An 18,065-nucleotide genomic window follows, 5' to 3' on the forward strand; every position below is an offset into this window, starting at 1 on the left:
TGGTCTACATGATATATTTTTCTTGTATGTAGAATTAAGTATTTTATTTATAATATGTACATAAGTTTTATTGTTTGCATTTGTGGAATTCCATGTTTTTGGTGTTTGAATATCTGTTCTGTGTATTACACATAGACTTTTATATATTACTGCCTAGGTAATCTATTTAATGTAACTTTACTTAGTCACAAAACTGAAAATATAGAACAAAAAGTAACTTCTGTGTAGATTTTGCCTTCTTGTCTAGTGGGCAAAATGGGATTCTGTACCTCAGTGCAGTGATCTTCCTGCCTGATGTAGAGCAATAAATTGAGAATCTCTATAAATTTGAAAGAAAATTAACAAGTAACCTTTACAGCAATTCTTCACTGTTTATTACGATTCAAACACAAGATTTCTGTTAGCATGGTCCATTGTAAACGGCTTTATAGGCTTACTGAGAAAACTATTGTTCTGCGATAAACCATCAGAATGTCATGTACACATTAAGATGAAACATGCATAAAACCATTAGACTTAAGTAAGAATGTAATAATTCCAATCCCAAACAAAGTAGGTGCTGACAGATGTGACTATTACTGCACCATCAGTCTAATAGTTCACGGTTGCAAAATACTGCATAATGCTGATACCATACCAATTATTTACAGGAAAACAGAAAGACTGGTAGAAGATGATCTCACACATGATCAGTTTGTTTTCTGGAACATGTAAGAACACTTGAAACAATACAGACCTTACAGCTTACCTTAGAAGATAGACTGAAGAAAGGCAAGCTTACATGTGCAGCATTTTTAGCCTTGAAAAAAAAATTTTTTGACAGTGTTGACTATGATCCACTCTTTGAAATTCGGAAGGTAATAGGGATAAAATGCAAGGGAAGCAGAAGGTTATCTACAACTTGTATGGAAATGAAGCTGCAGTTATAAGAGTCAAAAGATAGGAAAGGGAAGTAGTAGCTTGAGAACAAAGTGAGACAGTGTTGTAGCCCAAGGAGAAATTTGGAAAGGGATATAATATTCAGGGAGAAGAAATAAAAGCTCTGAAGTTTGCTAATAACATTGTAATTCTGCCAGAGATGCCAAAGAGCAGTCAAACAAAGGGGATAGTGTCTCGAAAAGAGGTCATAAAATGAACATGAGTAAAAGTAAGACAAGTATAATAGAATGTTTTCAGATTAAAGAAGACAAAGCTGAAGGAATTAAGAGTAAGATATGAGAAAAAAAGTAGATGAATTTCAGTGTTTGGAAATGCAGACTGAAAATAACATGAAAAATGTACTTCAGAAGATAAATCTGTTAACGTGAAAATTAAAGTTAAGAATCTGGAGGTCTTTTCTGAAGGCACTTACTTGGAGAGTAGCCTTCTATGAAAGTGATACATTGACAACAGACAGATCAGACAACAAGAGAATAGAAGTTTTCAAAATGTGGCGTTAAAGAAGAATGCTGAGGATTATATGGGTAGATTGAATAACTAGTGATATGCTGAATTGAATTGGGAAGAAAAAAAATTATAATTCATCTCGACAACCCCAGATGAGCATCATCAGTGAGTATGGTGGCAACCTGTAGTGAGGATCCAGTCTTCCAACATTTTGGAGAGACACAACAGTGTTAGTCTTGGTGTCACAATGTGGAGGGCCATCAGGTATAGCTTCAGGTCACGACTGGTAGTGAGTGAGGGACCTCTGACGGCACAATGGTATGTTGTGGACAATGTACGTCCTCATTTATTACCTCCTTATTGGTGGCATTGTGGTGCCATTTTGCAACACAACAATGTTTGTCTCACATGGCATATCTCTATGAAATGTCTTCACGATCTTGAGGTACTCTCATTGCCAGCACAACCCCAGATCTGTTCCCGACAGAACGTGTGTGGGACCAGGTCAAACATCAACTCTGCTCCAGTGCCAGTAGCCTGAATGCAAGGACCAGTTACAACAGTTATGGGCTATTTTGCCTTGGGAGGATACAACAGCTGTACGACTCTCTTCCAAACCAAATCAGTGCATACATCCAGGCCAGAGATGGTGCAACATCATACTAATAAGTCAGGTTATACTGCCAAATTCTTTGTAAATTTGATCCTCCTTCCGTTATGAATCCTTCGCTTTTCTTATCAGGCATTGTGGACTGATTCATTTTATCTGACTTTGAGTTTCTGCTCTCCATTTTGTCTGCTCTCACTCCTTCTCCCTCAGATCTCCTGCCCTCTATACCTTCAGCTGATTCTTGTTGATTTCACAAGTGAGTTTGGCTGTTAATGACTGCAACTCATTCTTTCATCAAGCAAATTATATCTGCTGAAATGAATTGATGATGACGATGAAATCAGTAAAATAAAATGGAATGAAATATACCAGTGAAAGCCAGTGAGAAAAGTTGAAGCTGGAATATAGTGAGTATGTAGTAATAACCAAAAATTTTGTGACAGCCCAGGACTTGAGCCTGGATCTCATGCTCTTTGTGAGCAGTTGCCTTAAGCATTAGGCCCTTCAACCATGCCTCCAGACATGACTTAAGTTTCTTTGACGTTGATGTTTCTACCTAAAATTCCAAAATTCTAACTGGCTTTCCCTGATAGCATTTCATGTCATTGTATCCTCATTTACTTCACTCCTATTATGCTTTCCTGTCAGTGACTCTGAATTATTTCATATACACTGGTGGACCAAATCTTTATGAGCACCTGCTTAGTAGTATAGTGAGCACCTGTGGGCTGCATTCTTGGTAGGTTTCTGTTTGTGTCCAGCACCAAATACCTATGAGCAGGTCATGCAGTTCCCGTAAATCACTGACTGGTGGTGTGTGGGTATGGAGCCGGCTTCAAACAGCATCCCTGTTATATTCCATCATGTGAGGTCAGGGGAATTTGGTGGCCAAGACATCAATGTGAGTTCTCTCTTATGCTCCCCAAACCACTGCAGCATGATTCAGAGCTTGTGGCATGGTCTTACATCAGTAAGAGTCAATCACCATGGGGAAAAACATCAAGTATGAAGGGATGTAGATAATTCACAATAATGTTCATGGAGTCCACAGCAACCATGGTGCCTTTGATTACTACCACAGGTCCCATGGAAGTCACGTCACTGATCCCCACTGCATAATATTGCCCCCACTGGCCTATGTCTGTGGCATGGTGCATGTTTCAAGTAGCCATTTGCCTGGACAGAGGTGTGTGACTATGAACTTGGTGTAACAAGAAAAGTGATTCATCTGACTTGGCTACATCTTTGTATTGATCCACAGTCGAATACCATAATCACTGCAATCATAATTGACAGTGATATTGGGTCAGTATCAGAACAGGTATAGATTGCCTGCTACGGAGCTTCATATTCAACAATATACACTGAACAGTGTGCTCCAAAACACTTGTGTCTGCACGTGCATAGTACTTTGTCTTCAGATCTGCCACAAATCACCACCGATCCTGTTTGATGGAACAGCCAAGCCTCCAACCTCCATGCTCTGTGATGAGGTGTAGACATCTCCTTGTTACCTTCTCATGGATTAAATGTTGTTTAATCTCTTTCCACAGATGCTCATGACAGTAGCACACTAACAACTGAACAGCATTTCTGAGATGTTGTTTCCCAGGTGTTGGGCCATAACAATGTGCCTGTTGTCAAGGTTGCCTATGTCAGTGACTTCCCCATTTGCAGCGTGTATTATTTTATAATATTCCCCACTTGTCTACGCTCTGCTTATATGCTTTCCTTAACATGTTACATTCCACAACAACACCAGGTGACGTTCAGTCACACGGTGGACAGTGGTCATCCGTTATGGCAGAGTAAGCTACAGTCCTCCACCAACGCAATTCCCCTAGTGGTGCCATTCCCACATACCCCATGGGGGAACCTTTGGTAACAACATTCAGAAATAATACATGGAGACGTCAGGGTCTTTGAAAGTTTGAGCAAGGCCTGGAGGCATTCTCAGAAAGCCTAAAGGTTAAAGTGACAGCTCACAAAAAGGAAGAAATCAAGGAAATGTTTGGGCATTAAGTTTCAGTTGTCACAATGTATTCCTCATTCATTCGTATTTCATCATTTTTATTGCTAGTATATTCCTCTTTGGCATCTGTATAGAATTTATTAGAAGATGATTCTATTTACTGTAAAGCAAGTTACACATAAAAAGATGAAACCTGTATCATAGTTATTAATATGAATGGTAGACTTAACTTACTGACCTTTTGTATGCTTCATTCAGATATCTTTGATAAGGGTGTGTAACACACATTACATACTGAGGATGTATATGATGGCCATAATATAGTAAGAGTGTCTGTAAAAGATTTAAAGGTTCAGATCTATAAGATTACTTAGGTCTTTATAAAATGGTTTTTGCAGTATCAAGTTAATGGCTGGTTCTCACATAAAGGTATCAGGTAAAAGTTGGTGTGTGAGTACGTATTCATCACTATAAGCATTAACAAACTTGGGAAAAACTGCTGTTTTGAGACTTTATATGCATTTTGAATAAAATAAAATTTAAGAAAATATTGGTTTGTGTTCAGATAAGCCTTTACCAGAGGAAGACTCACCAACAGCTGCTCATGCTGCCCTAAAGAAGTTAATTCATAAAATAATAGGAGAAGCAATGACTCTTCCACCTATGCAGGTAAGATTAACTGATCAGTATTAAATAATGTGTGAGAAAATCATTTATCAAATAACTCAGAAAGTTATATACACTCCTGGAAATTGAAATAAGAACACCGTGAATTCATTGTCCCAGGAAGGGGAAACTTTATTGACACATTCCTGGGGTCAGATACATCACATGATCACACTGACAGAACCACAGGCACATAGACACAGGCAACAGAGCATGCACAATGTCGGCACTAGTACAGTGTATATCCACCTTTCGCAGCAATGCAGGCTGCTATTCTCCCATGGAGACGATCGTAGAGATGCTGGATGTAGTCCTGTGGAACGGCTTGCCATGCCATTTTCACCTGGCACCTCAGTTGGACCAGCGTTCGTGCTGGACGTGCAGACCGCGTGAGACGACGCTTCATCCAGTCCCAAACATGCTCAATGGGGGACAGATCCGGAGATCTTGCTGGCCAGGATAGTTGACTTACACCTTCTAGAGCACGTTGGGTGGCACGGGATACATGCGGACGTGCATTGTACTGTTGGAACAGCAAGTTCCCTTGCCGGTCTAGGAATGGTAGAACGATGGGTTCGATGACAGTTTGAATGTACCGTGCACTATTCAGTGTCCCCTCGACGATCACCAGTGGTGTACGGCCAGTGTAGGAGATCGCTCCCCACACCATGATGCCGGGTGTTGGCCCTGTGTGCCTCGGTCGTATGCAGTCCTGATTGTGGCGCTCACCTGCACGGCGCCAAACACGCATACGACCATCATTGGCACCAAGGCAGAAGCGACTCTCATCGCTGAAGACGACACGTCTCCATTCGTCCCTCCATTCACGCCTGTCGCGACACCACTGGAGGCGGGCTGCACGATGTTGGGGCGTGAGCGGAAGACGGCCTAACGGTGTGCGGGACCGTAGCCCAGCTTCATGGAGACGGTTGCGAATGGTCCTCGCCGATACCCCAGGAGCAACAGTGTCCCTAATTTGCTGAGAAGTGGCGGTGTGGTCCCCTACGGCACTGCGTAGGATCCTACGGTCTTGGCGTGCATCCGTGCGTCGCTGCGGTCCGGTCCCAGGTCGGCGGGCACGTGCACCTTCCGCCGACCACTGGCGACAACATCGATGTACTGTGGAGACCTCACGCCCCACGTATTGAGCAATTCGACGGTACGTCCACCCGGCCTCCCGCATGCCCACTATACGCCCTCGCTCGAAGTCCGTCAACTGCACATACGGTTCACGTCCACGCTGTTGCGGCATGCTACCAGTGTTAAAGACTGCGATGGAGCTCCGTATGCCATGGCAAACTGGCTGACACTGACGGCGGCGGTGCACAAATGCTGCGCAGCTAGCGCCATTCGACGGCCAACACCGCGGTTCCTGGTGTGTCCGCTGTGCCGTGCGTGTGATCATTGCTTGTACAGCCCTCTCGCAGTATCCGGAGCAAGTATGGTGGGTCTGACACACCGGTGTCAATGTGTTCTTTTTTCCATTTCCAGGAGTGTAGTTCACATTTAAATTTACAATATAGTATGAGTATGGCTGATAAGTATTATGTGTTACTGAATGAGAATTCATTTATAGCCATTTTAGCTGCAGACAGAAGAAAGCAAATGGACTATTATTGCATAAGAAAATCAATCACTAATGCTAGGTTATAGTTTTTATTTGCATGCAGGCATAGATGATAGCTATTTTATTCTAATATTCTATTCTCTGGCATATGCTGGGGTCTACAGATGTGTGTGAGAATTGCATTTGTTGTGCCTGTATGTAACTCAACATTTCCAGTATGTGGCGAGTAGCAGTCCATTCTATTCATAATTTTGTCATTAAAAACTATTTTGTATTTATTTACCCTTGAAACTGAACATTTGGGTTTTTGTTTGAATGTCACTAATAATACAGGACAGTTGCCAGTGGCATGTACTGAATTTTTCACTAAGATAATCTGTTACAAAAGGAAAAAAGTTTCATTTTATATGTAATGCCTTCCTTTTGGTGAATTTGTTGACCACTAGGTTGTGAAACTCAGATTCACCCACCGAGCAAGGTGGCACAGTGGTTAGCACACTGGACTCGCGTTCGGGAAGATGACAGTTCAATCCCGCGTCCGTCCATCCTGATTTAGGTTTTTCGTGATTTCCCTAGATCACTTCAGGCAGATGCTGGAATGGTTCCTTTGAAATGGCATGGCTGAGTTCCTTCCCTATCTTTCCGTAATCCGAGCTTGTGCTCTGTCTCTAATGACCTTGTTGTCGACAGATGTTAAACACTAATCTCCTCCTCCTCCTCCTCCTCAGATTCACTCCTCAACTGTCAGAAGCGACCTTTTTCAGTGGATAATAGAGTGAAGTTTGTAAATCTTATTGAATTTGTGAATTACATACATAATTTTTTATCCTTTCCAGGGCTATAAAGCTTCTGTCAGCTAAGGCACTATATGCAAGAAAAGTCAAAAAAGTTCAGAGATTTACAATGTTATGGTATTCTGTTTGGAGTCTATTTGACTTAATAGACCTGAACAAATTAACAACACATTCATATCACATTTCTCCTGAAATACATTTAACCACTAGCTGTGATCTTAGAAGTAAAAATCAAAAATTATCCGTAGTGGTATTTTAGTTGTTGTAAAGTAAGTTCAGGAACATAGTATTTATATTTATCAATATTATATACATTTAAAAGTTCATAAAATAACATAGTCTATGTTAAGGACTCTTATCTTGTAACTGTCCATTATTTCACACTAGATTTTTCTTAAGTTTGCTTCTAAGCTGACTGCATTGTACCTAGGATGTTTAGTTAACAGTTCATCTATATGTTGCCCATGAATGACTCTTTTCCCAAATTCTTTCAAATCTGTGACATTTGGTTTTCAACATTTCTCAGAATTCATAATTTTTTTTCACGTAATATTCACTGTCATAATCTCTGGCTTGCAGTAAGTTGGATAATGCGCCAGTGAGAGGGAAAATATATGCAAGAGTGTGTAGAAAGAAACTGAAACTGACATCTTGCATAGTGATTTTAAATCCATGAGCTGTTCCTTGGTCTCACTTCTTATCTGAATCTGTTATCTTCTTGAAAAGTGAAATCAGTTCATGGAATGAGATGCAGAGCTCCACTTCTGGCACTCATTTCTGTACTTCTTCATTTAGAGTGCTGGTTCTTTTGGATAAGGTGGAGAAGCAAATGCCAAGACCATTCAAACAGAGGAAAACAGTCTACATTCTTTGACCTTTGACATGGCTTACAATAGCATTAAATTCAGTCAGTGAGTGAAGTAGTGAACAAACATTGCACTAGGAAATGTGTTCTTCAGTGTAGACTGCAACCCATTCAAATGACCAGCCATAACTGCACCACCATGAATTTTAAAAATATTTCATGGAGTCCACCATCAGCTATGACACAGCAAAGTACTGACACCTGCAATAAACTATTCACACTGGTTACTTCGTCCAGAATAACAGAGACAAAATTCGATTCACTTAGCTCCTTTCTTATTTTATTCATGAGTGTGTGTGAAACATGAACATTTAAGTGATTCTGCATTGGATTTGACATTCCTTTAAACATTGAAGGATGTTTTAAATGATGTTTCAGCTTTTCATCGTATTTACTGTGGAGATGTAAGAGTTCAATATATTTACCTTTATTCAGGGACCCATGTGATCCATCATTTTCTCTGAGCACCATCTCTTCCACTGATAAGAAAAAAACTTTATCAGCTAAACATTCCATTATGTCCATGGACATCAGACATGACACAATAACTAACACTATTCCAAATAGGTTTATAATTTATAAACAACAGACATGGCCTTTGTGATCAGGGTATCATCACAACTATTCATTATTGTTGTCAAGTTATGTATTGTGCAATATTGCAGTGCCTGTGTTGTTCACAATCACAAATACATTGCAAAGTTTCTTTGGACATGCATGCATGTCTGAAGGAACAGGCATTGCACCAACTACAGCCATTATGAAATGTACAGGGTTATTACAAATGATTGAAGCGATTTCACAGCTCTACAATAACTTTATTATTTGAGATATTTTCACAATGCTTTGCACACACATACAAAAACTCAAAAAGTTTTTTTAGGCGTTCACAAATGTTCGATATGTGCCCCTTTAGTGATTCGGCAGACATCGAGCTGATAATCAAGTTCCTCCCACACTCAGCGCAGCATGTCCCCATCAATGAGTTCGAAAGCATTGTTGATGCGAGCTCGCAGTTCTGGCACGTTTCTTGGTAGAGGAGGTTTAAACACTGAATCTTTCACATAACCCCACAGAAAGAAATCACATGGGGTTAAGTCATGAATTGCTGATCATGATCTCCACCACGACCGATCCATCGGTTTTCCAATCTCCTGTTTAAGAAATGCCGAACATCATGATGGAGGTGCGGTGGAGCACCATCCTGTTGAAAGATGAAGTCGGCGCTGTCGGTCTCCAGTTGTGGCATGAGCCAATTTTCCAGCATGTCCAGATACACATGTCCTGTAAAGTTTTTTTCGCAGAAGAAAAAGGGGCCGTAAACTTTAAACCATGAGATTGCACAAAACACGTTAACTTTTGGTGAATTGCGAATTTGCTGCACGAATGCGTGAGGATTCTCTACCGCCCAGATTCGCACATTGTGTCTGTTCACTTCACCATTAAGAAAAAAAGTTGCTTCATCACTGAAAACAAGTTTCGCACTGAACGCATCCTCTTCCATGAGCTGTTGCAACCGCGCTGAAAATTCAAAGCGTTTGACTTTGTCATCGGGTGTCAGGGCTTGTAGCAATTGTAAACGGTAAGGCTTCTGCTTTAGCCTTTTCCGTAAGATTTTCCAAACCGTCGGCTGTGGTACGTTTAGCTCCCTGCTTGCTTTATTCGTCGACTTCTGCGGGCTACGCGTGAAACTTGGCCGCACGCGTTCAACCGTTTCTTCGCTCACTGCAGGCTGACCCGTTGATTTCCCCTTACAGAGGCATCCAGAAGCTGTAAACTGCGCATACCATCGCCGAATGGAGTTAATAGTTGGTGGATCTTTGTTGAACTTCGTCCTGAAGTGTCGTTGCACTGTTATGACTGATGTGAGTGCATTTCAAGCACGACATACGCTGTCTCAGCTCCTGTCGCCATTTTGTCTCACTGCACTCTCGAGTGCTCTGGTGGCAGAAATGTGAAGTGCGGCTTCAGCCGAACAAAACTTTATGAGTTTTTCTACGTATCTGTAGTGTGTCGTGACCATATGTCAATGAATGGAGCTACAGTGAAATTATGAAATCGCTTCAATCATTTGTAATAGCATTTGCAAATATAGGCAACCATCAGCTGTCCAAATGAAAACTGTGCTGGAACAGTATAAGTTCAGTTTGTTGACACATGATTGATTACTTTGTTGACACATGGTTGATGACATACAGAGGTTTGTGCCTGGCTGTGAGTCACGCTCAGATAGCCTAATGGTAAAGCATCGGTTCATGATAAGTGGGAAATCTGGGTTTGTGCACTGGTCTGGCACAGATATTCATTGTCATCATTCCATTATACAGCTGATGGTGTCCATATTCACAACTGCAAATAAATTTCATATAGTTATGTACTGAAGCACTATGCAAGATTTCATCTCAGTTGTTACACATTATCCAGGTGTATGTCTACCTTCTTGTATTATGTTCCTCTTTTCTTGGAAATTGCTGATGACAAAACCGTACATGAGAATCCCACAGTCTGCACATTCACACTTACGTAGCCCTGCTTTGGTTTCCATGTTTTCTCCACTCTGCACTGTCACATGCAATGAGCATGGTTGCTTACTTTCTCACCAACTGCAGTATACCTGTGTGATGCTTAGTGGAAATTGCTAATTACACATTTGAAACTATGTTTCAAATGTGTAATTAGTCATTTACCTTAATCATGAGCAAATTTTCAATAGCATAAAAAAAGAAAATCCAACTTTTAGTTATTTTATCCTCACAGCAAGGCGCGCAGTTACACCATTGTGAAGTCAACCTAGCACCAGTAGCTTTAAAATGCCTTTTTGAGTAACAACCTCATCATAATAACAACCTTTATAAAGGTATGGTTCTGCACAGAAGTGGAGAAGTACCATGCTAACCCTGACCCGGCTTTGGACTTGTACTGGGCACAAGAATGGCTGGATGAATATAAGTATAACAAATAATACGGTCTATATAATAGAGGGAAACATTCCACGTGGGAAAAATATATCCAAAAACAAAGATGATGTGACTTACCGAACGAAAGAGCTGGCAGGTCGATAGACACACAAACAAACACAAACATACACACAAAATTCTAGCTTTCGCAACAAACAGTTGCTTCGTCAGGAAAGAGGGAAGGAGAGGGAAAGACGAAAGGAAGTGGGTTTTAAGGGAGAGGGTAAGGAGTCATTCCAATCCCGGGAGCGGAAAGACTTACCTTAGGGGGAAAAAAGGACGGGTATACACTCGCACACACACACATATCCATCCACACATATACAGTCACAAGCAAACATATTTAAAGACAAAGAGTTTGAGCAGAGATGTCAGTCGAGGCAGAAGTGCAGAGGCAAAGATGATGTTGAATGACAGGTGAGGTATGAGTGGCGGCAACTTGAAATTAGCGGAGATTGGGGCCTGGTGGGTAATGAGAAGAGAGGATATATTGAAGAGCAAGTTCCCATCTCTGGAGTTCGGATAGGTTGGTGTTGGTGGGAAGTATCCAGATAACCCGGACGGTGTAACACTGTGCCAAGATGTGCTGGCCGTGCACCAAGGCATGTTTAGCCACAGGGTGATCCTTATTACCAACAAACACTGTCTGCCTGTGTCCATTCATGCGAATGGACAGTTTGTTGCTGGTCATTCCCACATGTGGCTCTCCAGCAGGGATACGACTTCCTCAAATCCTGCCCTGAAATGAGATCCATCCTTCATGAAATCCTCCCCACTCCACCAAGAGTGTCTTTCCGCCATCCACCTAACCTTCGTAACCTGTTAGTTCATCCCTATGAAATCCCCAAACCACCTTCCCTACCCTCTGGCTCCTATCCTTGTAACTGCCCCCGGTGTAAAACCAGTCCCATGCACCCTCCCACCACCACCTACTCCAGTCCTGTAACCCGGAAGGTGTACACGATCAAAGGCAGAGCCACGTGTGAAAGCACCCACGTGATTTACCAACTGACCTGCCTACACTGTGACACAGGCAGACAGTGTTTGTTGGTAATGAGGATCACCCTGTGGCTAAACATGCCTTGGTGCACGGCCAGCACATCTTGGCACAGTGTTACACCGTCCGGGTTATCTGGATACTTCCCACCAACACCAACCTATCCGAACTCCGGGGATGGGAACTTGCTCTTCAATATATCCTCTCTTCCCTTTACCCACCAGGCCTCAATCTCTGCTAATTTCAAGTTGCCGCCACTCATACCTCACCTGTCATTCAACATCATCTTTGCCTCTGCACTTCCGCCTCGACTGACGTCTCTGCTCAAACTCTTTGTCTTTAAATATGTCTGCTTGTGTCTGTATATGTGTGGATGGATATGTGTGTGTGTGCGAGTGTATACCCGTCCTTTTTTCCCCCTAAGGTAAGTCTTTCCGCTCCCGGGATTGGAATGACTCCTTACCCTCTCCCTTAAAACCCACTTCCTTTCGTCTTTCCCTCTCCTTCCCTCTTTCCTGACGAAGCAACCGTTTGTTGCGAAAGCTAGAATTTTGTGTGTATGTTTGTGTTTGTTTGTGTGTCTATCGACCTGCCAGCGCTTTCGTTCGGTAAGTCACATCATCTTTGTTTTTGGATATAAATAATACAGTCTCATAGACAATACATTTTCAGATGTAGGACATACAGAAGTAGAAATAATATATGCTGGTTTAGGGGTATCTGACAATGCTTTAGTTTTCAAAATTCCTTCAATACCATTGAAAGAAAGAAAAGTACAGTTGATGCATACATGACATTTTCTACAAAAACCGTGTAAACTTTGTAAACATCCCAAATAATTACTCCTGGGTGAAAATGCTGTCCCTGACAAATACCAAGGATGCATATAATTCATTTTCTTCAATCTTTGTAGAATATTTTGATATCTGCTTTCCAAAGATGTCAAAAACTTAAATGCACGCATAGCGAGTCTACTCGCTATGATGCACGGTGACAGACAGCCAAGTTGCTGGACCACAGCTGGCATGAAAAATTATTGCAGCAATGTAAAAGATTAATTTTGTAAATTAAAATATCCACTAATTCACAGTTTATTTAATATGTTAATAATTACAAGATAGTACATCAAATAGTTACTGCCAGGGCAAAATTTCTGAGAAATGACAGGTCTGATAGCAAATCTAAAGCTATGTGGGGATGTGAGGAACAGGGTAGCATTCTCAAAAGCACAGAAAACGTTAATATTAAAAAAAGAAGAGTTGCCAAATTATATAAGCAATTATTTCTCATATGCCAAAACTTCATTATACTCAGAATTCATAAATCAAACAAAAAAAACAAAAAAAATCAGAATGTTCAAACCCTGCTTGTGCCACAAGTGGAGATCTAACAAACTAACATGAAATGTTAAAACTGATAAAAAACTTGAAATTTAACCAGCAGGAGTAGATGAGTTGCTGATGCCTGACATACCTGATATAATTTAGACTGCTCCACAGATTGCAAGGGACTTGGCATACGTCCGCAGCTCGTGGTCGTGCGGTAGCGCTCTGGCTTCCCGCGCCCAGGTTCCCGGGTTCGATTCCCGGTGGGGTTAGGGATTTTCTCTGCCTCGTGATGACTGGGTGTGGGTGTGATGTCTTAGGTTAGTTAGGTTTAAGTAGTTCTAAGTTCTAAGGGACTGATGACCATAGATGTTGAGTCCCATAGTGCTCAGAGCCATTTGAACCATTTGAACTTGGCATACATTGCAACTTCAATGCTGGAGTGTTTCCTGAAAGGCTGAAAATCCTGAAAGTGAAGTCATTATTTAAAAGCAGTGAGAAGGAGGCGGTAAAAAACTGTTGGCCAATATCACTCTGTCCAGATTAGAAAGATTGTTGAAGCACTAACTCAACAAATATCTAAATTACCATAATTTACTGAACAAAACAGCATGGCTCTCAGGTGGGTAAAACTACAGAAACAGCAGTAATGCACTTTACTAAACAAGTAATCAGAAATTTAGAAAAAAAAACAATAGGAGTTAATTTAGATCTCCCCAAAGTTTTTGACACTGTCAATTACTGCTTCCTTTTTAAAAAAAATTGGATGTATTTGATATTCAAGGGACAGGCAAAAAGCAGTTTGGATTCAAACTACAAAGCTAGATACAGATAGTGGGACTGATATAAGCTTGCTACAATCACAAAATCAGTTTAGTATTAGATGCAAAAAAAGAAACGAAAAAAAAAAAAACAGAAAAAAAGTGGAAATAGAAGTATCACAAAGGAGAGTTCTAGATCCCATATTATTTCATATCAATTAAATGACACACATCTCAGATAGTGCACCCAACATCATGCTATACACAGATGATACTAGTGTGATAATAAAACAATAAAAATAATCAGTTTTTGAAAATATAATGTAATTGCATAGATAAAAAATCTACTTGCTAAGTGGTGGCAGCAGAAAACATGTACAAAGGTTAAGCAAAAATGAAAGCTTTCAGAGTCAGTGACTCCTTCTTCTGGCAGAAAGAAGGAAAAACAGCAGTCTTTCCTTCTCATCCCATCTGCTAAGTCACCCCTTACCCATACGCTCCCCATTTCCTAAAACTCACCAGTCCAGTCGTTCACACCTCTCCCTCCCCTTCAGCCTTCCTATCAGAAGAAGGAGCCACTGGCTCGAAAACCTTGCATTTTACTTACCCTTTGTATACATTTTCTTCTGCCACCACTTGGAGAGTAGATTTTTTATGCATGCTATAACATTATAGGGTAACAATAAGTGTGTCAAAGCAGTTGCTGCAAACAACTACCGATAAAGTCCACAAGTATGTCCACCCTAAGTTCAGTGCAAACAGGATAACATTAAATGTAAATGTAACAGTCTACATACAATAGGGAAAAATAATCTGGTGTTGGATGACAAAGACATAGACATGGAGTAGCATCTACAAAATTGCTGGGAATTCATGTTGATGAAAACTCAAATTTTAGTGACCATGTAATAAAGTTTGCATGGAAACTCAATTCAGCTGTTTTGTTGTAGAATTATCACAAACATTTTTACACCAGAAGGTGCCAGGATGGCATACCTTCGTTATTTTCAGTCTCTTGCAACATACCGAATAATATTTTATGGTTCCACCATTTGCCACTTAAGCAATTACAGAAATAATAACACACATAGAGAAAGCTTGAAACACTAACAGTACATTCACTATACATATACAAAAATGTCTTTTACATATATCAGACTGAACTTGAAGATTTTCAGACAAATGGTGACTTTTGTAGTTACAATACTGGAAACAGCATGGCACTCCATACATAGCAAACAAAAAGAACAGACACACAAAGCTATATACGCCATATCAGCGTTAAACTTTACAACAGACTGCCAGCCTGCATCAGAAGGTTAGAAGATGAATGGCAGAATTTATAAAATATATACTCAAGCAATATTTTTACTCGGTAAATGACTGTGTTGGCCAATAATAACATTTTTCTAGAAATGTGCATATTAAGGAAAAACCAAAGATAATGTTTTACGCCCCTTATGATTTTAATTACTAATCTAATAGACAGCTGTTGTCTGACGTAAAAGCTTTACTCAATCATTATTGTGTATAACGGGATTTGCTGGTTATTGATAACAAAAGTGCATTTACATCTATATGACTAATCTGCAGTTCACACTGAAGTACCTGGCAGAGGCTTCGTTGAACCCTCCCTTGACTGCTTCTCTATCATTTCTCTTGAACATCACGTGCAAAAAACAAACATTTCAATCTTTTGATGTTTGTTCTGATACCTCTTATTTTACTACGAAGATCATTTCTTCCTATGTAGATGGGCGTCAGTAAAATATTTTCACATTCAGAGAAGGAAGCTGATGATTGAAATTTTGCAAAAAGAACTTTCTGTAACAAAAAAATGTTTTTCTTTTATGATTGCTAATCCAACTTCCTATGTGTGTCACTCTGTCTCCTATTTTGTGATAATACAAAATGAGCTGCTCTTCTTCAAACTTGTTTGATGGCTTCCATCAATCATATCTGACAAGGATCCTGTACTGTGCACCAATACTCCAGAAGAGGATGAACAAGCATAGTGTAGGTAGTCTCTTTAGTACATTTGTTGCATCTTCCATCTGTTCTACCAATAAAATAGAGTATTTGATTCACCTTCCCCAAAACATTTTCTGTGTGATCATTCCAATTACATCATTTATCTATCAAGCCTATGCCTGGTGACGAAGGATAGAGGAAGGGAATGAAAAATTCCTTTATTTTGAATGAGTGAGGTTCCAGTGTATGTCTCAAAGGAAATTTCAATTGAGAAAATTAATAAATGTGATACATAAGTGCATATCCTTAGGGTGTAGTTTGCAAAACTATTAATTCCTTCCTTGGGGAGGAGAGGGGGATAAACTGGGGGAGGTTAGAAAGGAAAGGCAGTTCACTCAGACTCCATGATGAGAGGGACCCACTTACAATGAGAATAGGGATAAACAAAGACCCATGGGGAGGCATCAGAGCATTTTTTGAACTAACGGTTTCCTCCTTGGGAAGAATAGAGGGATACCAGAATGAATTTTCTCTCTGGAGTGAATTGTCCCACTTGAAACTTCCTGTCAGATTAAAGCTGTGTGCCAGACACAATTTGGTTGGTTGATTTGGGGAGTAAAAGGACTAATCTGCATGGTTATCAGCACCTACGAGACAGAGAATATAGCCTGGGACCTATGCCGTTTACAGAAATTACAAAGCAGTGCACACTCCACTGCAGAGTGAAAATTCATTCTGGAAACAATCCTCCAGTGTGGCAAAGTCATGTCTCTGCAGTAGCCGTACTTTCAGGAATATTGATCCAACAATGTATTCAGGAGGACCTAAGTGAAGTTCAGAAGGCAGGAGATGGAGTAGTGGTGGAAGTAGGACTGCAAGGACAGGTTGTAAGTCGTGCTTGGATAGCTCAGTTGGTACAGCATTTGCTGCAACAGGTGAGATCCCAGGTTTGAGTCTTGGTCTGGCACGCAGTTTTAATCTGCCAGGAAGTTTCAAGAGAAGGGCAGATTGGGGAAGATGTGTCTATTGGCAATTCTGAAATTGCTCCTTCTGAAGGAAAATAGCTTTTTTCAAGGAATGTAATTTGGCTGTGGACCCAAGCATGAAAAAGATTATGTAAATTCAGTGAAAATTATGGAAGATCTGAAAAGTACACTTTAAGTATCATTACATTAGTGATTTTGTATAATTTTTAATGTCCACCTGACCGGCATCTACATTAGTTATTGTTTCCTTAATTTCATCACCAAACTTTTATTGCCACTGTATAGCTTAACTTAGTTCCTTGTAAAGCTATTAATTTTAAATGGAGTGACTTGAACATATTTAGAAAATTATCTACTACTGCTCAAAAGTGGTGTTTCTCCATTCTGAGTTTAATTTAATTGAAGTTGGAAGTTATTCAGTGTGACCATGTGCCTTTCATTATAAATTATAATAAACAAAAATACTTTAGTCAACTTATGAACTGTATAGTTTATTATGTAATTAGCCAGGGCAGGGGCATTTTTTGTGCAGGCCCATAGTTGCATGAAATAAGAGGAACTACAGAATAAACATTGATAGTTAAATGTAATATTACATTTTAGATGTGTGTTACAAACATAATTGTCAATAAAATTCTAATAGATACACAAAATTTTGTAGCAGGTGGATGTTAGAAAAGCAGCTATGCCAGAGAATTATACAACTGAAGATGAAATGGCCTTAAAAACCTATGAGGATATATTAGCAACAGCAATTTTAAACAAGGTGGGTCATCTGAATCACGTGTTAGAAAAATTTCCTTGCACTGACTTTAGTGAAGAAGTTGTTTGTTAAACTTTACACTGTAATTTCTTAAACCTGAGAGAGGATTTCCAGCTTGTACATGACAAATAAGCCACGAGTAGTGTTTTTTGAGAAAGGAGTTGCTTATTGTATACCCTTTTTTTAATCAGTATTTAAGTCTTAATTCCAAATCCTAATTTGAAAGTAACAAAAAAACCACAACCGAAACCAAAAATATTATGTTTTTACTGTATCAAGGATAAGATTAACATGAAAATATTGATTCACAACACATTAGCTTTCTGAAGAAGACACGGTGTTTCTTGCTGATAAGATATTAATATTTTTTCTTCACCTACTGGAGTAGGCTTCCTTTACCTTGCTTCAAAAATTACATTTCTTCCTCAGTTCATGTCCAAGACTT

General features: G+C 40.0%; 1 protein-coding gene across 4 annotated transcripts in view; it reads left to right on the forward strand.

Annotated features, from left to right (window-relative positions):
* Positions 1-18,065, forward strand: part of LOC124799283 — a 746,007-nt gene that overhangs the window by 633,902 nt on the left and 94,040 nt on the right. For all 4 annotated transcript variants that reach the window (XM_047262858.1, XM_047262862.1, XM_047262859.1 and 1 more), the window contains 2 exons: positions 4,534-4,637; positions 17,519-17,623. In XM_047262858.1, the coding sequence (XP_047118814.1) occupies positions 4,534-4,637; positions 17,519-17,623 (209 nt within the window). The remainder of the gene's footprint in view (positions 1-4,533; positions 4,638-17,518; positions 17,624-18,065) is intronic.

Source organism: Schistocerca piceifrons, chromosome 5, assembly GCF_021461385.2.
Source record: "Schistocerca piceifrons isolate TAMUIC-IGC-003096 chromosome 5, iqSchPice1.1, whole genome shotgun sequence".
Taxonomy (NCBI): Eukaryota; Metazoa; Arthropoda; class Insecta; order Orthoptera; family Acrididae; genus Schistocerca; species Schistocerca piceifrons.